At 40.1% G+C, this 25,540-nt stretch overlaps 1 protein-coding gene across 1 annotated transcript; it reads right to left on the bottom strand.

Annotated features, from left to right (window-relative positions):
* Positions 1-3,844: 3,844 nt before the first annotated feature.
* Positions 3,845-22,187, bottom strand: LOC139756534 (activating signal cointegrator 1). Its single transcript, XM_071676077.1, has 2 exons — positions 22,049-22,187; positions 3,845-6,124 (listed from the first exon to the last, which is right to left on the bottom strand). Exon 2 carries the CDS (start codon positions 6,100-6,102, stop codon positions 4,483-4,485), a length of 1,620 nt encoding a protein of 539 aa, XP_071532178.1. The 5' UTR covers positions 6,103-6,124; positions 22,049-22,187; the 3' UTR covers positions 3,845-4,482.
* Positions 22,188-25,540: the final 3,353 nt, after the last annotated feature.

Raw genomic sequence — 25,540 nt, 5'->3', positions numbered from 1 at the left:
ATAATGAAAGGGTAAGAGAGAAGTGTGGTAATAAAAAGAGTGTGGTTAAGAAAGTAGAATAGGGTGTTTTGAAATGGTTTGGTCACATGGAGAGAATGAGTGAGGAAAGATTGACAAAGAAGATATAAGTGTCAAAGTTGGAGGGAACAAGGAGAAGTGGGAGACCAAATTGGAGGTGGAAAGATGGAGTGGAAAAGATTTTGAGTGATCTAAGCCTGAACATGCAGGAGGGTGAAAGGTGTGCAAGGAATAGAGTGAATTGGAACGATGTGGTTTACCGGGGTCGATGTTCTGTCAATGGATTGAACCAGGGCAAGTGAAGCCTCTGGGGCAAACCATGGAAAATTTTGTGGGACCTGGATGTGGAAAGGGAGCTGTGGTTTCGGTGCATTATACATGACAGCTAGAGACTGAGTGTGAACAAATGTGGCCTTTGTTGTCTTTTCCTGGCGCTACCTCACGTGCATGCAGGGCGAGGGGTTGTCATTTCATGTGTGGCAGGGTAGCGACGGGAATGAGTAAAGGCAGCAAGTATGAATTATATATATATATATATATATATTTGTGAGAACAATGGCAGTAAGGGGAGTGGGAGAGGAATGGGATGTATTTAGGGAATCAGTGATGGATTGCGCAAAAGATGCTTGTGGCATGAGAAGCGTGGGAGGTGGGTTGATTAGAAAGGGTAGTGAGTGGTGGGATGAAGAAGTAAGATTATTAGTGAAAGAGAAGAGAGAGGCGTTTGGACGATTTTTGCAGGGAAAAAATGCAATTGAGTGGGAGATGTATAAAAGAAAGAGACAGGTGGTCAAGAGAAAGGTGCAAGAGGTGAAAAAGAGGGCAAATGAGAGTTGGGGTGAGAGAGTATCATTAAATTTTAGGGAGAATAAAAAGATGTTCTGGAAGGAGGTAAATAAAGTGCGTAAGACAAGGGAGCAAATGGGAACTTCAGTGAAGGGCGCTAATGGGGAGGTGATAACAAGTAGTGGTGATGTGAGAAGGAGATGGAGTGAATATTTTGAAGGTTTGTTGAATGTTTTTGATGATAGAGTGGCAGATATAGGGTGTTTTGGTCGAGGTGGTGTGCAAAGTGAGAGGGTTAGGGAAAATGATTTGGTAAACAGAGAAGAGGTAGTAAAAGCTTTGCGGAAGATGAAAGCCGGCAAGGCAGCAGGTCTGGATGGCATTGCAGTGGAATCCATTAAAAAAGGGGGTGACTGTATTGTTGACTGGTTGGTAAGGTTATTTAATGTATGTATGACTCATGGTGAGGTGCCTGAGGATTGGCAGAATGCGTGCATAGTGCCATTGTACAAAGGCAAAGGGGATAAGAGTGAGTGCTCAAATTACAGAGGTATAAGTTTGTTGAGTATTCCTGGTAAATTATATGGGAGGGTATTGACTGAGAGGGTGAAGGCATGTACAGACCATCAGATTGGGGAAGAGCAGTGTGGTTTCAGAAGTGGTAGAGGATGTGTGGATCAGGTGTTTGCTTTGAAGAATGTATGTGAGAAATACTTAGAAAAGCAAATGGATTTGTATGTAGCATTTATGGATCTGGAGAAGGTATATGATAGAGTTGATAGAGATGCTCTGTGGAAGGTACTAAGAATATATGGTGTGGGAGGCAAGTTGTTAGAAGCAGTGAAAAGTTTTTATCGAGGATGTAAGGCATGTGTACGTGTAGGAAGAGAGGAAAGTGACTGGTTCTCAGTGAATGTAGGTCTGCGGCATGGGTGTGTGATGTCTCCATGGTTGTTTAATTTGTTTATGGATGGGGTTGTTAGGGGGGTGAATGCAAGAGTTTTGGAAAGAGGGGCAAGTATGAAGTCTGTTGTGGATGAGAGTGCTTGGGAAGTGAGTCAGTTGTTGTTCGCTGATGATATAGCGCTGGTGGCTGATTCATGTGAGAAACTGCAGAAGCTGGTGACTGAGTTTGGTAAAGTGTGTGAAAGAAGAAAGTTAAGAGTAAATGTGAATATGAGCAAGGTTATTAGGTACAGTAGGGTTGAGGGTCAAGTCAATTGGGAGGTAAGTTTGAATGGAGAAAAACTGGAGGAAGTAAAGTGTTTTAGATATCTGGGAGTGGATCTGGCAGCGGATGGAACCATGGAAGCGGAAGTGAATCATAGGGTGGGGGAGGGGGTGAAAATCCTGGGAGCCTTGAAGAATGTGTGGAAGTCGAGAACATTATCTTGGAAAGCAAAAATGGGTATGTTTGAAGGAATAGTGGTTCCAACAATGTTGTATGGTTGCGAGGCGTGGGCTATGGATAGAGTTGTGCGCAGGAGGGTGGATGTGCTGGAAATGAGATGTTTGAGGACAATATGTGGTGTGAGGTGGTTTGATCGAGTAAGTAATGTAAGGGTAAGAGAGATGTGTGGAAATAAAAAGAGCGTAATTGAGAGAGCAGAAGAGGGTGTTTTGAAATGGTTTGGGCACATGGAGAGAATGAGTGAGGAAAGATTGACCAAGAGGATATATGTGTCGGAGGTGGAGGGAACGAGGAGAAGTGGGAGACCAAATTGGAGGTGGAAAGATGGAGTGAAAAAGATTTTGAGTGATCGGGGCCTGACCATGCAGGAGGGTGAAAGGCGGGCAAGGAATAGAGTGAATTGGATCGATGTGGTATACCAGGGTTAACGTGCTGTCAGTGGATTGAATCAGGGCATGTGAAGTGTCTGGGGTAAACCATGGAAAGTTGTGTGGGGCCTGGATGTGGAAAGGGAGCTGTGGTTTCGGGCATTATTGCATGACAGCTAGAGACTGAGTGTGAACGAATGGGGCCTTCGTTGTCTTTTCCTAGCGCTACCTCGCACACATGAGGGGGGAGGGGGATGGTATTCCATGTGTGGCGAGGTGGCGATGGGAATGAATAAAGGCGGACAGTGTGAATTGTGTGCATGGGTATATATGTATGTGTCTGTGTGTGTATATATATGTGTACATTGAGATGTATAGGTATGTATATTTGTGTGTGTGGACGTGTATGTATATACATGTGCATGGGGGTGGGTTGGGCCATTTCTTTCGTCTGTTTCCTTGCGCTACCTCGCAAACGCGGGAGACAGCGACAAAGCAAAATAATAAAAATAAATAGTATTTGTATAAGTCTGTTTATGTATATATATGTATATGTTGAAATGTATACCTATGTATATGTGCGTGTGTGGACATGTATGTATATACGTGTGTATGTGGGTGGGTTGGGCCATTCTTTCTTCTGTTTCCTTGCACTACCTCGCTGACGCAGGAGACGGCGACAAAGTATAATAAATAAACAAATTTATGCAACATAACACTTGATGTACACTCATGATGATGAACAAACTGTGAAGGGCACAAAAAAAAAATTGTAGCACTGGGTTTAGTGAGACGTTAAGCAGCCCCAGTGCAAATTCGTAAACACCTTCAGAATAATTGTATATATATCCCTGGGGATAGGGGAGAAAGAATACTTCCCACGTATTCCCTGCATATCGTAGAAGGCGACTAAAAGGGAAGGGAGCGGGGGCTGGAAATCCTCCCCTCTCGTTTTTTTTTTAATTTTCCAAAAGAAGGAACAGAGAAGGGGGCCAGGTGAGGATATTCCCTCAAAGGACTAGTCCTCTGTTCTTAACGCTACCTCGCTATCGCGGGAAATGGCGAATAGTGTGAAAGAAAGAAGATTATTGTCTTTTGTAATTATATTGTTTATTGACATAACTTTATTACCTTAATAATTGTGAAAAACAGAGATAACTGAATTACTAATTGGGTGGCAGGCATCATTTAATCAAATCATTGTTGTAGTAACTTATTGGGACCCTGGCACTATTTCCTGGTTGGAGAAGGAAAGGCAAACTGTGAGGGAGGTGCAGATTGTTCTTTGACAGCTGTGGACTTTTATTGTAGTTAACAGTGAGAACAATTATAATGTATTACAACTTTAGGAATAATTCATGGCCAAGGATTCAAGCTATCACTCAAAACCAAATAATATATGATTACCTGTCTTTAGTTTTCTTAAGTTTGCTACTACATAAAGTCACTATAGATATATAAATCATTTGCCAAGTACAAGTGTGATACAAATGTTGAATATCAGAATCTTTATAAGTCATTGGTGTAATTCTTTGTCTCTTAAGTTATTAAAGATTTATCATATAACTTCTGAAGACAGGTAAAAATGTGTTCATTTGAAACATATGGATTGGAAATTAAAGTGCCAGCTTCAGCTGCTGGTAATTATTATTCACAAACAGAATTTACAAATAGAAACATTCTACCTTACAGTGGCAGTATAGTCATTCTTTATTTTCTCATCATAGAAAAAAACATTAGAATTTTAAATATAGTACAATGCCCTTGAATGAAATTCCTTATTAATTTTGACATGTAGTTCATTTATTTGCTGAAAGCTTGTCAATATGCTTCTGTAACTATGACCCAGATAGGCAATGAGTGGTTTATCTGGAAAACATATATACAAATAAGAAACTATTATTCCTCCTTTGGTCTTAACGCTTTTTTTGCTGCCTGATGGATTTTGGGATCCATCTTATAGATTTTATGTTTTCCTTTCATTGGAAATTTGAGAATCATTTCCTGTGGATTTTCACAGATAAAAACATATGGACTATCACTTTCTCCATCCGGGTATAGATTACGGTACTCTTCTTGTGGCAGGACATCACTGACATCTACACATCCTAAAAGACAGCCAGTAGGATAATGCTGTGGGAATTCGAGGTTCTCATCATTATGAAGAACTAAATGCATGTGTTCCACTTGCCTAATCTCTTCTTGTGTTGGCACCTTTGCAGCAGCAGCAATCCACAGCCTTCCTCGATGAGGAGAATACCACATACGTCCCTCATGCATCTTGATTCCTGCCACTAACAGTGATGCCCATGGCTGATGCATACTTAAACACATTCCTTCATCTGTCATTTCTTGTAGTTCCCGGTCCTGTATACGAAGACTTATGCCAATATTACTGAATTTACTATTACTGTGTTTTCTACCAACAATGCTCCCTGTATCTGTATACTCAGGTCGATTTACTTCTACCTGTGGACTAGATTCTTCCCTATTTGGGGCTGAAAATATGTCACTGGTCTTGCCTTCAAGAATTTCTTTGACTAATGGATCATTTGGATCATAAATTCCATCAATTTTATCATCAAGTATTACCTTTCGGCCAAAGAAGTCTATTGTTACTGTCTGACAATTTCTATCAAATCTCTTCTCTCTAAGTTCTTCTTCTCGTTTTTGAAGTCGCACTTTGTCTTCATGACTCAGCCAACGAGAGTTGATGTTAAAATAGTCACTTTCATCATCAAAAACCCGGGTCCTTTTTTCGCTAGTACGGTCAAACTCCAGAAGTCTGTTTTTGTGTTCAATAGCTTTCTTTAAATGATCAGGCAGCTGGCCATTTTCAACAGGTGCTTCATTAACAATGGCATTTTTTTCACTAAAGAGTTTCTTTTGCAGTGCTTCTGACTTACGTGAGCCTCGGCAAAGCACTTCTTTTTCTTCTTTTGTGATCACCAAGTCACCACAAAATTGGCAAGGCCCTGATCCTTCCTGTTCACACACAATTCGACCACATTTTAGACAGTTGTTTATCAGTCTATGCTTACTTGCCTGACAATCACATTTATGTCTTCCACTTAAAAGAACTACATCCCTATTCTGTCCTTCATCTGAGTACAAGTTAACAAATTTGGGCTTCTTCTTTCCTGCACATGGTGTAGAGTTAAATACTGCAGAACTAGCATTAGAGGGAACATCTTTTTGACTTTTGCCACTGGTGACCCCATTTTCTTTTGGGCTTTTTTGTTTTTTCTTGTTATCATTATTTTTGAGTCCTACATTTTCTTCCAAGTCTGGTTTCCGATAAAACCTGGAATCGACGCTAGATTTTGCCTCCTCCTGCTTCTTGAGGAACTCCTCGATAAACTTCTTGTGAGATGGCTGTTTCACATCTAGCATGGATGTCAGATAATCTTGAACTTCTGAAGGGCTGTCGTTTGGCTGCAGGTAACGAACAATATCTCCAGGGTCAGGTATACCCAGCTTCTCGAGTTCTTCACAAGCCCACTTTTCTATGGATGCCATCTTGAACTAGGTGAATGTGAGCCTAGTGAAAGAGAAAAAGAATTAGTTAAGGATACCTATCTGTATCCATTATATTATCTCCCACTACCCCAGTCAAGTGACTTGAGAAGAATCAATATTCTTGCTTATCTCCATGTTCACCCAAATGCATAAGATTCACATACCCCTTCACCCTATCCTTCCACCATACCTTCAGCTTCCCTCTTCTCCTCCTCTGCTTTACCTCACTAATATATTTTCTCTCAGCCATCCTTCCTGATAACAATCATTCCAAAAGCTTAAATCATCTCTCAACAACAGCCTTAAATTTTCAGCCCTTTAACTATTTCATATTCACTTTTAACTTTATACATTGCTAAAGAGTCTAAGAAAATATACCCTATATCTAGCCCTCTCCATATCATTCTCCTGATATATATATACCCTTAAATCAAAGAGATACACCAGATTTAAAGACACTTACCCAAGACAGCTCCTAAATACTTAAATTGTCTCACCTTTTCCAGTCTTTCTTCCCCCATATCCAAAGCACAGTTTAGTACACTTTCTTCTTTCACTCTATATGGTTTTACAAAATCTATACCTTCTCTCTGATTCCTTTCAAACACCATTACTTTACTTTTATTTGCATATACCTTCAGTCGCCAATGCTTACACATATCATAACACACTTACAACCTTCTGCAACTCCTCTTCAATCTCAGTAAATAACACAGTATCATCTACTTACCACTAGCCACCATATCTCACTGCCACACTCCATCTTTGCACCCCCTTTCCCTAGTTTTACTTTCATCTCTCTTATTACTGAGTTTGGAAAAAGGTGTGAATGGAGAAAGTTGAGAGTAAATGTGAATAAGAGCAAGGTTATTAGGTTCAGTAGGGTGAGGGATAAGTAAATTGGGATGTAAGTTTCAACGGAGAAAAATTGGAGAAAGTGAAGTGTTTTAGATATCTGAGAGTGGACTTAGCAGCGGATGGAACCATGGAAGCGGAAGTGAGTCACAGGGTGAGGGAGGGGGCAAAGGTTCTGGGAGTGAAGAAGAATGTGTGGAAGGAGTGAACATTATCTCGGAGAGCAAAAATGGGTATGTTTGAAGGAATAGTAGTTCCAACAATGTTATATGGCTGCGAGGCATGGGCTATAGATAGGGTTGTACGGAGATGGTGGTTGTGTTGGAAATGAAGTGTTTGAGGACAATATGTGGTGTGAGGTGGATTGATCGAGTAAGTAATGTAAAGGGTAAGAGAGATGTGTGGAAATGAAAAGAGTATGGTGGAGAAAGCAGAAGAGGGTGTGTTGAAATGGTTTGGACATATGGAAAGAATGATTGAAGAAAGATTGACAAAGAGGATATATGTGCCAGAGGTTGAGGGAACAAGGAGAAGTGAGAGACCAAATTGGAGGTGGAAGGATAGAGTGAAAAAGATTTTGAGCAACCATGGTGTGAACATATAGGAGGGTGAGAGGTGTGCAAGGAATAGAGTGAATTGGAACAATGTGGTATACCGGGGTTAATGTGCTATCATTGGACTGAACCAAGGCATGTGAAGCGTCTGGGGTAAACCATGGAAAGGTCTGTGGGGCCTGGATGTGGATAGGGAACTGTGGTTTTGGTGCATTACACATGACAGCTAGAGACTGAGTGTGGACGAATGTGGCCTTTTTTGCCTGTTTTCCAGGTGCTACCTCACTGAAGCTGGGGTATAGCAATGCTGTTTTCATGTGGGGTGAGGTAGCATTGGAAATGGATGAAGGAGAGCAAGTATGAATATGTAAATGTATATGTATGTAATGTCTGCATATGTGTATGTATTCATATGTTGATATGTATATGTATGTATAAGTGTGTTTGTGGGCATTTATGTGTGTATATGAGTGGATGGGCCATTCTTCGTCTGTTTCCTGGTGCTACCTCACTGACACAGGAAATGGCAATTAAGTAAAAGATTTATTTATTTATTTATTTTGCTTTGTCGCTGTCTCCCGTGTTAGCGAGGTAGCGCAAGGAAACAGATGAAAGAATGGCCCAACCCACCCACATACACATGTATATACATACACATCCACACACGCAAATATACATACCTATACATCCCAACGTATACATATATATACACACACAGACATATACATATATACACATGTACATAATTCATACTGTCTGCCTTTATTCATTCCAATCGCCACCCCGCCACACATGAAATAACAACCCCCTCATGTGTGTGAGGTAGTGCCAGGTAAAGACAACAAAGGCCCCATTTGTTCACACTCAGTCTCTAGCTGTCATGTAATAATGCACCAAAACCACAGCTCTCTTTCCACATCCAGGCCCCACAGAACTTTCCATGGTTTACCCCAGACGCTTCACATGCCCTGGTTCAATCCATTGACAGCACGTCGACCCCGGGATACCACACTGATCCAATTCACTCTATTCCCTCCATGCCTTTCACCCTCCTGCATGTACAGGCCCCGATCACTCAAAATCTTTTCCACTCCATCTTTCCACCTCCAATTTGGTCTCCCACTTCTCCCCATTCCCTCCACCTCTGACACATATACCCTCTTGGTCAATCTTTCCTCACTCATTCTCTCCATGTGATCAAACCATTTCAAAACACCCTCTTCTGCTCTCTCAACCACACTCTTTTTATTACCACGCATCTCTCTTACCCTATTATTACTTACTCGATCAAACCACCTCACACCACATATTGTCCTCAAACATCTCATTTCCAGTACATCCACCCTCCTGCGCACAACTCTATCCATAGCCCACGCCTCGCAACCATACAACGTTGTTGGAACCACTATTCCTTCAAACATACCCATTTTGGCTTTCCGAGATAATGTTCTCGACTTCCACACATTCTTCAAGACTCCCAGAATTTTCGCCCCCTCCCCCACCCTATGATTCACTTCCGCTTCCATGGTTCCATCCGCTGCCAAATCCACTCCCAGATATCTAAAACACTTCACTTCCTCCAGCTTTTCTCCATTCAAACTTACCTCCCAATTGACTTGACCCTCAACCCTACTGTACTTGCTCTTATTCACATTTACTCTCAACTTTCTTCTTTTGCACACATTACCAAACTCAGTCACCAACTTCTGCAGTTTCTCACATGAATCAGCCACCAGCGCTGTATCATCAGCGAACAACAACTGACTCACTTCCCAAGCTCTCTCATCCACAAAAGACTGCATACTTGCCCCTCTTTCCAAAACTCTTGCATTCACCTCCCTAAAATCCCCATCCATAAACAAATTAAACAACCATGGAGACATCACGCATCCCTGCCGCAAACCTACATTCACTGAGAACCAATCACTTTCCTCTCTTCCCACACGTGCACATGCCTTACATCCTCGATAAAAACTTTTCACTGCTTCTAACAACTTGCCTCCCACACCATATATTCTTAATACCTTCCACAGAGCATCTCTAACAACTCTGTCATATGCCTTCTCCAGATGTTTAAATGCTACATACAAATCCATTTGCTTTTCTAAGTATTTCTCACATACACTCTTCAAAGCAAACACCTGATCCACACATCCTCTACCACTTCTGAAACCACAATGCTCTTCCCCAATCTGATGGTCTGTACATGCCTTCACCCCCTCAATCAATACCCTCCCATATAATTTACCAGGAATACTCAACAAACTTATACCTCTGTAATTTGAGCACTCACCTCTGTCCCCTTTGCCTTTGTACAATGGCACTATGCAAGCATTCCGCCAATCCTCAGGCACCTCACCATGAATAATTATTTTATTTTTTTATTATACTTTGTCGCTGTCTCCCGCGTTTGCGAGGTAGCGCAAGGAAACAGACGAAAGAAATGGCCCAACCCCCCCCATACACATGTATATACATACGTCCACACACGCAAATATACATACCTACACATCTTTCCATGGTTTACCCCAGACGCTTCACATGCCTTGATTCAATCCACTGACAGCACGTCAACCCCGGTATACCACATCGCTCCAATTCACTCTATTCCTTTCCCTCCTTTCACCCTCCTGCATGTTCAGGCCCCGATCACACAAAATCTTTTTCATTCCATCTTTCCACCTCCAATTTGGTCTCCCTCTTCTCCTTGTTCCCTCCACCTCCGACACATATATCCTCTTGGTCAATCTTTCCTCACTCATTCTCTCCATGTGCCCAAACCACTTCAAAACACCCTCTTCTGCTCTCTCAACCACGCTCTTTTTATTTCCACACATCTCTCTTACCCTTACGTTACTCACTCGATCAAACCACCTCACACCACACATTGTCCTCAAACATCTCATTTCCAGCACATCCATCCTCCTGTGCACAACTCTATCCATAGCCCACGCCTCGCAACCATACAACATTGTTGGAACCACTATTCCTTCAAACATACCCATTTTTGCTTTCCGAGATAATGTTCTCGACTTCCACACATTCTTCAAGGCCCCCAGAATTTTCGCCCCCTCCCCCACCCTATGATCCACTTCCGCTTCCATGGTTCCATCCGCTGCCAGATCCACTCCCAGATATCTGAAACAACCATGAATCATACATACATTAAATAACCTTACCAACCAGTCAACAATACAGTCACCCCCTTTTTTAATAAATTCCACTGCAATACCATCCAGACCTGCTGCCTTGCCGGCTTTCATCTTCCGCAAAGCTTTTACTACCTCTTCTCTGTTTATCAAATCATTTTCCCTAACCCTCTCACTTTGCACACCACCTCGACCAAAACACCCTATATCTGCCACTCTATCATCAAACACATTCAACAGACCTTCAAAATACTCACTCCATCTCCTTCTCACATCACCACTACTTGTTATCACCTCCCCATTTGCACCCTTCACTGAAGTTCCCATTTGCTCCCTTGTCTTACGCACTTTATTTACCTCCTTCCAAAACATCTTTTTATTCTCCCTAAAATTTAATGATACTCTCTCACCCCAACTCTCATTTGCCCTCTTTTTCACCTCTTGCACCTTTCTCTTGACCTCCTGTCTCTTGCTTTTATACATCTCCCACTCAATTGCATTGTTTCCCTGCAAAAATCGTCCAAATGCCTCTCTTCTCTTTCACTAATAATCTTACTTCTTCATCCCACCACTCACTACCCTTTCTAATCAACCCACCTCCCACTCTTCTCATGCCACAAGCATCTTTTGCGCAATCCATCACTGATTCCCTAAATACATCCCATTCCTCCCCCACTCCCCTTACTTCCATTGTTCTCACTTTTTTCCATTCTGTACTCAGTCTCTCCTGGTACTTCCTCACACAAGTCTCCTTCCCAAGCTCACTTACTCTCACCACCCTCTTCACCCCAACATTCACTCTTCTTTTCTGAAAACCCATACAAATCTTCACCTTAGCCTCCACAAGATAATGATCAGACATCCCTCCAGTTGCACCTCTCAGCACATTAACATCCAAAAGTCTCTCTTTCGCGCGCCTGTCAATTAACACGTAATCCAATAATGCTCTCTGGCCATCTCTCCTACTTACATACGTATACTTATGTATATCTCGCTTTTTAAACCAGGTATTCCCAACCACCAGTCCTTTTTCAGCACATAAATCTACAAGCTCTTCACCATTTCCATTTACAACACTGAACACCCCATGTATACCAATTATTCCCTCAACTGCCACATTACTCACCTTTGCATTCAAATCACCCATCACTGTAACCCGGTCTTGTGCATCAAAACCACTAACACACTCATTCAGCTGCTCCCAAAACACTTGCCTCTCATGATCTTTCTTCTCATGCCCAGGTGCATATGCACCAATAATCACCCATCTCTCTCCATCAACTTTCAGTTTTACCCATATTAATTGAGATATATATTTTATTTATTTATTTATTATACTTTGTCGCTGTCTCCCGCGTTTGCGAGGTAGCGCAAGGAAACAGACGAAAGAAATGGCCCAACCCACCCCCATACACATGTATATACATACGTCCACACACGCAAATATACATACCTACACAGCTTTCAATGGTTTACCCCAGACGCTTCACATGCCCTGATTCAATCCACTGACAGCACGTCAAGCCCGGTATACCACATCGATCCAATTCACTCTATTTCTTGCCCTCCTTTCACCCTCCTGCATGTTCAGGCCCGATCACACAAAATCTTTTTCACTTCATCTTTCCACCTCCAATTTGGTCTCCCACTTCTCCTCGTTCCCTCCACCTCCGACACATATATCCTCTTGGTCAATCTTTCCTCACTCATTCTCTCCATGTGCCCAAACCATTTCAAAACACCCTCTTCTGCTCTCTCAACCACGCTCTTTTTATTTCCACACATCTCTCTTACCCTTACGTTACTTACTCGATCAAACCACCTCACACCACACATTGTCCTCAAACATCTCATTTCCAGCACATCCATCCTCCTACGCACAACTCTATCCATAGCCCACGCCTCGCAACCATACAACATTGTTGGAACCACTATTCCTTCAAACATACCCATTTTTGCTTTCCGAGATAATGTTCTCTACTTCCAAACATTCTTCAAGGCTCCAAGGATTTTCGCCCCCTCCCCCACCCTATGATCCACTTCCGCTTTCATGGTTCCATCCGCTGCCAGATCCACTCCCAGATATCTAAAACACTTTACTTCCTCCAGCCTTTCTCCATTCAAACTTACCTCCCAATTGACTTGACCCTCAACCCTACTGTACCTAATAACCTTGCTCTTATTCACATTTACTCTTAACTTTCTTCTTTCACACACTTTACCAAACTCAGTCACCAACTTCTGCAGTTTCTCACATGAATCAGCCACCAGCGCTGTATCATCAGCGAACAACAACTGACTCACTTCCCAAGCTCTCTCATCCCCAACAGACTTCATACTTGCCCCTCTTTCCAAAACTCTTGCATTCACCTCCCAAACAACCCCATTCATAAACAAATTAAACAACCATGGAGACATCACACACCCCTATATATATATATATATATATATATATTTTTTTTTTTTTTTCATACTATTCGCCATTTCCCACATTAGCGAGGTAGCGTTAAGAACAGAGGACTGGTGAGGGAATATCCTCACCTGGCCCCCTTCTCTGTTCCTTCTTTTGGAAAAAGAAAAATGAGAGGGGAGGATTTCCAGCCCCCCGCTCCCTTCCCTTTTAGTCGCCTTCTATGACACACAGGGAATACGTGGGAAGTATTCTTTCTCTCCTATCCCTAGGGATATATATATATATATATATATATATATATATATATATATATATGCTCTGTGGAAGGTATTAAGAATATATGGTGTGGAAGGCAAGTTGTTAGAAGCAGTGAAAAGTTTTTATCGAGGATGTAAGGCATGTGTACGTGTAGGAAGAGAGGAAAGTGATTGGTTCTCAGTGAATGTATATATATATATATATATATATATATATATATATATATATATATATTTTGGGAGCAGCTGAATGAGTGTGTTAGTGGTTTTGATGCACGAGACCGGGTTATAGTGTTGGGTGATTTGAATGCAAAGGTGAGTAATGTGGTAGTTGAGGGAATAATTGGTATACATGGGGTGTTCAGTGTTGTAAATGGAAATGGTGAAGAGCTTGTAGATTTATGTGCTGAAAAAGGACTGATGATTGGGAATACCTGGTTTAAAAAGCGAGATATACATAAGTATACTTATGTAAGTAGGAGAGATGGCCAGAGAACATTATTGGATTACGTGTTAATTGACAGGCGCGCAAAAGAGAGACTTTTGGATGTTAATGTGCTGAGAGGTGCAACTGGAGGGATGTCTGATCATTATCTTGTGGAGGCTAAGGTGAAGATTTGTATGGGTTTCCAGAAAAGAAGAGTGAATGTTGGGGTGAAGAGGGTGGTGAGAGTAAGTGAGCTTGGGAAGGAGACTTGTGTGAGGAAGTACCAGGAGAGACTGAGTACAGAATGGAAAAAGGTGAGAACAATGGAAGTAAGGGGAGTGGGGGAGGAATGGGATGTATTTAGGGAATCAGTGATGGATTGCGCAAAAGATGCTTGTGGCATGAGAAGAGTGGGAGGTGGGTTGATTAGAAAGGGTAGTGAGTGGTGGGATGAAGAAGTAAGAGTATTAGTGAAAGAGAAGAGAGAGGCATTTGGACGATTTTTGCAGGGAAAAAATGCAATTGAGTGGGAGACGTATAAAAGAAAGAGACAGGAGGTCAAGAGAAAGGTGCAAGAGGTGAAAAAAAGGGCAAATGAGGTTGGGGTGAGAGAGTATCAATAAATTTTAGGGAGAATAAAAAGATGTTCTGGAAGGAGGTAAATAAAGTGCGTAAGACAAGGGAGCAAATGGGAACTTCAGTGAAGGGCGCAAATGGGGAGGTGATAACAAGTAGTGGTGATGTGAGAAGGAGATGGAGTGAGTATTTTGAAGGTTTGTTGAATGTGTTTGATGATAGAGTGGCAGATATAGGGTGTTTTGGTCGAGGTGGTGTGCAAAGTGCGAGGGTTAGGGAAAATGATTTGGTAAACAGAGAAGAGGTAGTAAAAGCTTTGCGGAAGATGAAAGCCGGCAAGCTAGCAGGTTTGGATGGTATTGCAGTGGAATTTATTAAAAAAGGGGGTGACTGTATTGTTGACTGGTTGGTAAGGTTATTTAATGTATGTATGACTCATGGTGAGGTGCCTGAGGATTGGCGGAATGCGTGCATAGTGCCATTTTACAAAGGCAAAAGGGATAAGAGTGAGTGCTCAAATTACAGAGGTATAAGTTTGTTGAGTATTCCTGGCAAATTGTATGGGAGGGTATTGATTGAGAGGGTGAAGGCATGTACAGAGCATCAGATTGGGGAAGAGCAGTGTGGTTTCAGAAGTGGTAGAGGATGTGTGGATCAGGTGTTTGCTTTGAAGAATGTATGTGAGAAATACTTAGAAAAGCAAATGGATTTGTATGTAGCATTTATGGATCTGGAGAAGGCATATGATAGAGTTGATAGAGATGCTCTGTGGAAGGTATTAAGAATATATGATGTGGGAGGCAAGTTGTTAGAAGCAGTGAAAAGTTTTTATCGAGGATGTAAGGCATGTGTACGTGTAGGAAGAGAGGAAAGTGATTGGTTCTCAGTGAATGTAGGTTTGCGGCAGAGGTGTGTGATGTCTCCATGGTTGTTTAATTTGTTTATGGATGGGGTTGTTAGGGAGGTAAATGCAAGAGTTTTGGAAAGAGGGGCAAGGATGAAGTCTGTTGGGGATGAGAGAGCTTGGGAAGTGAGTCAGTTGTTGTTCGCTGATGATACAGCGCTGGTGGCTGATTCATGTGAGAAACTGCAGAAGCTGGTGACTGAGTTTGGTAAAGTGTGTGAAAGAAGAAAGTTAAGAGTAAATGTGAATAAGAGCAAGGTTATTAGGTACAGTAGGGTTGAGGGTCAAGTTAATTGGGAGGTGAGTTTGAATGGAGAAAAACTGGAGGAAGTGAAGTGTTTTAGATATCTATGAGTGGATCTGGCAGCGGATGGAAACATGGAAGCGGAAGTGGATCATAGGGTGGGGGAGGGGGCGAAAATTCTGGGAGCCTTGAAGAATGTGTGGAAGTCGAGAACATTATCTCGGAAAGCAAAAATGGGTATGTTTGAAGGAATAGTGGTTTCAACAATGTTGTATGGTTGCGAGGCATGGACTATGGATAGAGTTGTGCGCAGGAGGATGGATGTGCTGGAAATGAGATGTTTGAGGACAATGTGTGGTGTGAGGTGGTTTGATCGAGTAAGTAACGTAAGGGTAAGAGAGATGTGTGGAAATAAAAAGAGCGTGGTTGAGAGAGCAGAAGAGGGTGTTTTGAAATGGTTTGGTCACATGGAGAGAATGAGTGAGGAAAGATTGACCAAGAGGATATATGTGTCGGAGGTGGAGGGAACGAGGAGAAGAGGGAGACCAAATTGGAGGTGGAAAGATGGAGTGAAAAAGATTTTGTGTGATCGGGGCCTGAACATGCAGGAGGGTGAAAGGAGGGCAAGGAATAGAGTGAATTGGATCGATGTGGTATACCGGGGTTGACGTGCTGTCAGTGGATTGAATCAAGGCATGTGAAGCGTCTGGGGTAAACCATGGAAAGCTGTGTAGGTATGTATATTTGCGTGTGTGGACGTATGTATATACATGTGTATGGGGGTGGGTTGGTCCATTTCTTTCGTCTGTTTCCTTGCGCTACCTCGCAAACGCGGGAGACAGCGACAAAGCAAAAAACAAAAAAAAAAAATTACATATATATATATATATATATATATATATATATATATATATATATATATATATATATATATATGGCCATACATGCACACATACATAACATATATGCATATACATTCATATACATACACATGTACTTATACTTGCTTACCGTCATACATTCCTGGTGCTACCCTGTCCCTCAGGAAACAACATCGTTACACCCTGCTTCAGTGAGGAAAACAGACAAAAAAAAATTTCACTCAACCCTCTATCCACTCTTACACATGCATTTGTTCCTCTATAGGTTTTCACACCATCCAACAGTTGTCCCCCTACCAGTAATTCCTTAACACATCCCACATATCATTGCACTAGATTCTATCATACGCCTTCTCCAGGGCCATAGAAACTGCATACAACTTCTTAACATTGGCAAAATAATTTTCCAAGGTCATCTGATCCACACATTCCCTACCTTTCCTAGAGCCACCTTGCTCCTCACTTACTGTGCATTCAGTAACTTCCATCAATCTATCTGACAACATTCTTACATACACTTTTCTTGGTAATCTCAACAGACTTATTCCCCCATAATTGCTACATACATCCTTAGCACCTTTTTCTTTGAATAAAGGGACAATAATGGCTTTCACCCAATCCTCAGGCACAATCTTTTTTTTCCATGCTAAATTACATATCAGATACATCTACCTTACCACACTTTCTCCTTCATACTTCAGCATTTCAGCCATAATCCCATCCACTGCAGTTGCCTTTTCTACCTTCACCTTCATTATTATCCTCTTTGCCTCCATTTATACTATAGGCCCTTGCACTTGTATCCTCTTCCTTCCATCCTCATACCCATACATGTAACAACTGCTGCTTCCCTTTTTTCCCACATTCATCTGTTCTTCAAAATACTCTCTCTTCCTTTCACTTTCTCCTTTTGATTCAGCAACTCCCCTTCCTTACTTCTCAGCTTGAAATTTCTACCCTTCCATCTACCTCTTCCTTTTTTCACCTCCTTACTGCATAATTCCTTATTATTCTGAAATTTTTCACTCAACTCTCTTCCAAAATCTTCATGTACTCTTTCTTTGCTTTCCTATGTTAGCTTCTTAACGCCCACTTACATATGTTCTATTCTCTCCTCCTCCTTTGCTTTACTTCCACTGGTACATTCCTATCAAGCATATGCCTTATTCTTCTCCCACAGCATTTTGTAATCTCTTTTGTCCACCATGCATTGCCCTTTTTATTCCTATATCTCCTTATTTTGTATCCAACTACTAATTCTACAACCTTTAATGGTATTTCTCTTAACCATTTTAAACACCCCATTCATACATGAATGCATCCCTACACTCACTGCATTTCCTCTAAGCTTTTAGTTAACTCTTTCATAATCCTCCATACATTTTTTCTAATTCATCTTGCTTGCCAACACTTGCAAAGAGCATAGAAGTATCCCAAATGATAAAGTTACATGTCTTTGTAAACAACAAATGACATCAAAAACAAGACAATGTACACATCTTCAAAAGCGGCAGAGACATATGGAACAAGTGTATTCACATATGAGGCATGGAAAGGATGTGATTTGTGCTGATATAAAAGGAATTAAGTATTGCCAAGCAAGACACATCAACACCAAACGGTGTGGTGTTTTTTGCAGATTTACTAATATATTCTCATTGAAAGTTTGTTTCCCCCTGGGTAAGCTGAGGACTATATCACTTGCTTCAGTGTTGTTATATTTTTTCATGATGTTGCAAAGAGCATTGAAGTATACCAAATGATAAAGTTATAACATGTCTCCCTAAAAAACAGATGACATCAAAAATCAGACAATGAGTGTCACTGAAACTATGTACACATCTGCAGAGGCGGCAGACATATGGAACAAGGGTATTCGTATATGAGGCATGAATAGGAAGCAGGATTTGTATTAATGTAAGAAGAATTAAGTGCTGCTGAGCAAGACATGTCAATACCAAACAGCGTGGTGCTTACTGCAGTTGTATTTATATACTCTTAATGAAAGTTTATTTCCCCTTGGTTAAGCTGAGGACTGTATCATTTGTTTCAGAGATCTATTTTTGTTACGTGATGTTCTTTCTTTTGATATGAGAGAAATTGCTTTTCAGTTGGAAAGTAGCCATTTCCCAGAGACCAAAATGTATTCATTGGCATCACATCATCATGATGGAGAGCATGTAATAAACTCGTAAAAATGCATACAAAGAAGCAATAACCTGTTGCTAACAAATAAATTTCATTAGTTGACTGGGTCTTCTACAGTAATACAGGTATAGTTTGCCAAATTTATCACAATCTTGAGTTTCAGTGCGATGTGGAGTTTAGTAATACTGGCTATTTTCCAAACTATAAAAATTTTGCTGAACTAGGACAAATCTTGATTTTCTCCAAACCAAAGGTGTTTCTGGACCATATATCACCACATTACATACATTCAATTGTACCTGCAAATGTAAGCATGGAAAAGGGAGAGATGTTCTTTCTACATCTTTCTCCTGTTAGCTGTTATACTTTTGCACTGTTAATTGGAAACCATGTTTATAATTATGCTTGAAACACACACTTCATTTGTTAATTTTCTGTTTTGTGTATTGTTAGTGAAAGAGAACACATTTTAAGACAGAAGTATGTCCGACTTCTCAGTAATGAGAGAACTGAGAAAAGGCTACAGAGACAAGGGTAGCACAAAAATGAGATGGGGAAGGGCATGTCACCAAAGGTGACTTCACTCATTGTGTAACTTCAAGTAAATAGAGTTCGGTAACAAAAGTTCTTTTTTTATTAGCATTATTTTTTTTTTCATACTTTATCACCGCTTCCCATGTTAGGAAGGTAACACCATGGACAGATGAAGAAAGGTCACTTTTTCTTACCTATTCTCTAGCTGTAATGTTTTATGTACTGAAACCACAACCCCTTATCTACAACCAGGCCCCAAAGACCTTTCATTGGTTTCCCCTAGCCACTTCACACGCCCTGCTTCAGTCCACTAACATCACGCCGACCCCTGTTTACCAAATTGCTCCAATTCACTCTATCTCGTGCATTCCTTTCACCCTCTTGCATGTTCAGGCCCTGATCTCTCAAAATATTTTTCTCTCCACCCTTTCATCTCCAGTTTGGTCTGCCCCTTCTCCTTTTCCCTTCCAATTCATATATCCTCTTTGTCAATTTCCCCCAGCTCATTCCCTCCGTATGTCCTGACCATTTCAGCATGCCTTCTTCAGCTCCGTCAACCTCACTCTTTTCATTTCCAAATCTTTCTCTTACCCTCTTATTATTTCTTACCATTTGCTAATGAATATTCCAATACTGATGAATGTTATGAAGGAAGGGGTAAAAATGTGATGTTAAGTAATACATAATGTTATTAAACAGAACCATGGCAAGTAAAGCATCCAGGGTAAATTATGGAATGGTCTGTGGGGCCAGGTTGTGGATGGGGAGCTGTAGTTTCAGTGCATTACACATGACAGCTAGAGAACAGATGAGTGGATGTGGCCTTTCTTCATCTGTTCCTGGCACTACCTCATCACTGCAAGAAAGGCAATTAAACATGAAAAAATAATGTAGACTATAATACATTTAAAATACAACCTAATTCCTTTTCAGAGCATTAATGATGAAATATGTGATCTAACATTGGCTACTTTCCCTCATTTTGGAAGATATTTGCCTTTGGGTACCCAGTTGTGGCACCTTGTATCACAGGTCCAGAAGATAATGATGAACAGATGACAAAACTACAATTTTCCATGTACACATAAAATTTAACACATTTGGTTCATGCAGCTTTGTTGTCTGATACAAATGGTCCAACAAGTTCTGTTTAAAGGAAAGAAAATGATAAGAGGGACATGTATCAGTGTCCTAAAAGTAATTTGCTTTGCATATAAGTTTAAGTGTGATGTCCTTTGCATTTACTTTCTTGAAGGGTACATCAACCTGGTATTTTGTTCTTTTGTAGAGCTTCATTCAGATTGTATTTAAATTTCCTTGTGCAGTAGTCCAATCCCTTATGGTAAGTAAATAATACAATTTTGTCTGAAATGTATTCTAAGGAATTGAGCTACTGAATTAGTGGATTTAATTACAAATCAAATACTGGTAAAGCTCTATAGAATCTGAACAAAGTCCCAGGTAGACGTAAGTTGTCAGCCATTCTTAGCACAGTAATTTCATGTACGAAGTCTGAGGAAATTTCTTGAGGATGATATATGATGTCCTTCCTATGGTTGGCACAAATCAATGCTCATACCATGTCCCAGCCTACTGTCCATTTCATTGAACAAAATGCACGGTGTCAGATTCAATTTCAACCACATATTATCTCCTGTAATTTTGGAAAACCAATAATATCCTCCATCTTTTTGTTCACCTCTTAAACAGTATGATGCATGGGGCCTTCACTGAATGAATACAGATAGGTGCACTGGTAATTTACCAGTTCAACTGAAGCAAAACTACCTTTAGGAAATGCTTGCTTATATTTTAAGAGCTTTATACAGTTTGTTGTGATTACAAAATATCTGTAGAAGGTGATTTCGAACATATTTAATTAACATATGATAAGGTGACTAGTATATCTACTATAATTTTATTACTAAAAGTAGGTAATATATATGTAAAACACCAACAGAAGCTTTTAAAGCTTCATCTAACCTCCCTTGCTGTTAATATTCATGCTATTTATTCCTCTAATTGAAATATACCTGTCATGTTTATGAAAATGCACCACTGTGGTGCTGGATGTCAACAAACATATGACACAGGTTGATTTCTAAGAGACAGATGTATTGTTAGTATATTTTTACTATGAATTTAGCTTCTAAGTAATATGAAGGTCTTAAGAGTAGAGGTTCTGTTGAAAATTTAGAAGTATATTACCTACTTTCACATTAACTAGATATTTTCCAATGTACATGACCTCTATTACTTTCATATAATTCTCTTAACGTATAAAGCTAGAAACCATGCTTAGCATGTATTTCTATAATCACAATAACATGGAAAATTAACCAAAATTTGACTGCATAATTCTAGAAACTCCAGAATAGAAGGTACATTATTTATCAAAATTCTATAACATTTTATTAAAATTACTTAACAATGTCTGGATAAAAGTTCGGGTGTCCTAGGTTTCTGATCTCTATTCTAACAATATGGAATGGGTTTGCCTCCTCTGCTTTTTATTACTTGCCTGATATTCAACTCCAGACATTTTCACTGTCCTTCATAACCCTCATCGTTATGGGGTTATTTATTGTGAAAAGATGAATAATAGTGCTAAAGATAAAACCCACTCATAACCCCATATTTTCATATCAAACGACGACTTGATAACAATAAAGCCAAAATGTAAATGCTATAACGAATGTGCCCCTGCTACAGTACCGAAAATCCTCCTCGTGCTTTTAGGTGTAATAACTATTTTGTACTTTGAATAATTTACACTACCGGTGTAAATTGTTTCCACAAAACGTAAGAAATCCACTGATAAGCAGTTAGTCTGAAACGAAGTCAATACAATATTGTCCCTAAACTGGTATAATATTATCACTTTCATGACATATTGCAGATGTTTTATCACATCAAGTACAGTCTGTGACAATATGCTGTTCGCCCTTTCATACAGTCTTGAATAATAGTGAATATCTTGATTTAAATGGAACCCCCTCCGTACCTGTGCACTAAATGCGGTCTTGATTACAGCTGGTATCATGTGTCAAGATGTTGAGTAATCCTACAGGTAGGTGTTGGGTCAACTCATTGCACACGTCTAGCGAACAGGAAGTTGACTTGTAAACATGAAAAACAAAAAAGATTTCTCGGCGAACAAACATGAGAGAGCGAACACAATTGCTAGCGAACAAGTATGCAGCGTTTAACCATGTACTAATAAATTTTGAAGATATTTTACATTTTGTTGATAAACAACCTTCTTTATTAATATTCTGGTCCGTTTCAACTACTCGACAAATATCAGTGTATGTGAAATGTAAATCTACTACGCAGAAAATGTTATGAACTTTAGTTTTAGAATTACGGTATGTTGAGTAATATTTTACGTATTCATGTACCGTAGCATCAGTACCAGAGGTACGTTTAAGAACAGACGATGAATATCCCTTCACATCCACGACTGAAAAAGTATTTCCCTTCCTTTGTTGCATGAATTCTGTCTTTCAACTCTTGCCACACTATGAGTAAATGTTATCTTCCACTATCACAACCATTTGGGGACCTAATTCCTTGTTGCTTTAAAACTTTTTGTTTCAAAAGAAAGGTAAGAGTCCACGTCGCTCATATTATTTAGTCTTAAAAGATATTTTCCTGCAGTAGCAATATCTTGGAGTATTTTGTCATTGATGTAGAATATGCACATGCAATAATACGTCAGTACACTGATTATTTTCATTACGGTGTATTTTCCTCGGTTCTAACGCAGAAAATAAAGGTGTTCATCTTAGGATCTCTACGGTTCGAAGCCTGGAGAAATCGGGGATCGGCATTGGAGACATCCCGTGTTATCACCTCCCTTAACAGTTATGAATTGTGTATTAGATATTTGTATTACAGTTAGGGCATGAAGCAGCCAGCGACCGTCTTCAACTATATATAGCGAACATCATTTGAGTTAGTCTTTTATTGTCACATATAAAGGAAAAAAAGAGGATGATATTTTACTAACCCATTTCAGGTTAATATACACACTACACAGGACAATACATATACTTTGCGCTTCCATTAAATCATATCCACTGATCATTGGTTGTTGTACACTTTTCATTAGTATGTATACACTCACTAGAATTACTTTCTTACCCAGTATTAGCTGCTAGATACATACATTGGTCAGTGTACATATATAATTGCATTGCCTTAATCTCGCGCTAACAAACTATATATTGTAAACAAGAATAATCCGCAGCTTCATTTGGATAAGTTCCAACATGACAGCGGGCCCAATAAAGCTGATTATTAATTTTCTTTATATTCGTTTATATTAACAGGAACACCCATTAAACGATGTTTGTTATGAATATTAACACGAACACCCCCTAAACATGATGTTTGTAATAGATATTAACACAAACACCCCCTAAACAAGATTTCTGTTATAAAGTAATATTAATGCTCCTGCACTGTCATCATCCTTGACCAAGAACAACATTAAAAAGTAACTGCGTAAGGAGAGGAAATGCCATTAGACAGTTGAATACTTGTTTGTTCGTTCTTTTCTGTAAGTGTATTAACCTCCTACATCAATGATATCACTATATTTGATGTATGATCAGTCATGCACTACCTGTACCACCTTGTTAGAGAACCCGGAGAATACATGGCGATTTATAGCGTATTAACTACATACTACTATTTTCCTCCTAGAGACAAGTATTCCCTACCTCTTGCGCACAATAACATAAGTGACCGACCTTGGCCATGATCAAACGTTCGGTCCCTCACAAAATCCGCTTTTAACATTATCCTAGTGGTCAAATTTCGCCTTTAATTTTCATGATAGTGTTTTCCTCTCGAACAATATCAAGATTTTTATCTTTTTTTAAGTTTTTATTTATTATTTTTCGCATAAATTTCATGTATTCCGTCATGACTACTTTGCAGTTTTAATGCTATTTTCGTTGCACCGAACACTGAATTTCGTTGGCATCCCAATCTCTCTCGCATTACTTCATTTTGTATCGGTTCAGTTCAGTTCGACCAGTTGTCAGTTAACGATCTATCATCTGTCAGTACTTATTTACATCGTAGATAGATGGATAACCTAACGTCGTATCCTGAGACAAAATGCTGTTGTCTCCTACTTAACCTTACATAACGCCGTATGTCAGTTTGGTATTTTTAGTAACCTTATCATAACCTACATATTTATCTATAGGTATTATTATGTAATGTATGTTCCTGTGAGACTTTGTTTCTTAGTTTTTATTCAGTTCTTCATATACAACTTGAAGCTTTATGTGTTTGTCATCGGGCTTTGATGATGCGTGCCACTATGTCGCATGCATTTTGTCCTCGGGTGGCTGTTAGAGCAATGTCATTATCTTAAATGATTATTGGCCGGACTGCACTACGTCACCCATCCACCGCAGTTTTATTTATTAGTACACTAAACGAACCTGGACTTCAGACCCTTACTTGAGCAGTTCGTATTTCAGATCTTTTAGTTACGTAGAAAATGGGAGACACCCTCAGACGTCCTCCCAGACACACCCAGGTGTTGCCAGTTCATGTAAGATTAAATGACTATTTACTTTCTCGAAGGCACGTTCAAGGTCAGCGAAAACTCGGCAGGCATCACTAAGATCCGACAACCAAGTCATACTACAATAAGTTGTACGTTTATACTTAATAAACCATTCACATTGATGGAAATCAAGCGAACATAGCAAACTGATGAACTGCCAGAAACGCATCGAGCGAACGTTCTAATATATTTGAGATCATGTACTATAATACGTATACATTGTACATATATAGATATTTTTCTCGAGGACGAAGACCATTTCTGTGGGTCTCTTAATGCATAAGTTGAAAAATACATGTATAAAGAGAATGTAAGATACAACCAGAAAATGTTTTATACTGTTTTTTTGTTAGAGCGTAGCAGCATTCCCAGACTGTTTAATTACACACAGTAATGTATAAGTATTTTGTGGAGGCTGGGGTTAGACTGTTGTTGTTAAGTAACGGCTTAGAGTTGAAGGCAACCTTCCAGTTCAAGCCTTCCCTCTAAGCCTACCGGATCACGAACATTATCTCGTGTGTGGCATATGCCAGGGAATAACGCTTGGCCGTTTTATAACTCTGACGTCGCTGAAGTTTGTTCTGTGTCAGGAAGTTCCAAGTTTATATCTGCCTCAAGATGGCACGGTGCTAAGTTACAGCTGTGGTTTATGTATTTACTCTGGAGTGGCCAATGCGAAACCTAACCCTTGATTTGCAAGATAGTTTCACACAGCGACAGCCTGATAGGGCGCAGTACATTAATATTGTCTTCCCTGCAGTAGTTCTCGTTGCCACACTCAGGTGGCGCGCGCGACGCGACCTTGGTATCAAAACGCCGTCGAAGTTGGCTGAGGACTGCCGCTTTGAAGGCTGGAAAATGGCCCGTGTGTAGACGCAGGGGTTCGGTCAACCCAGCCAAACAAGT

Source organism: Panulirus ornatus, chromosome 2 (assembly GCF_036320965.1).
Source record: "Panulirus ornatus isolate Po-2019 chromosome 2, ASM3632096v1, whole genome shotgun sequence".
NCBI lineage: Eukaryota > Metazoa > Arthropoda > Malacostraca > Decapoda > Palinuridae > Panulirus > Panulirus ornatus.
This window is presented reverse-complemented; position numbering and strand designations above follow the sequence as displayed.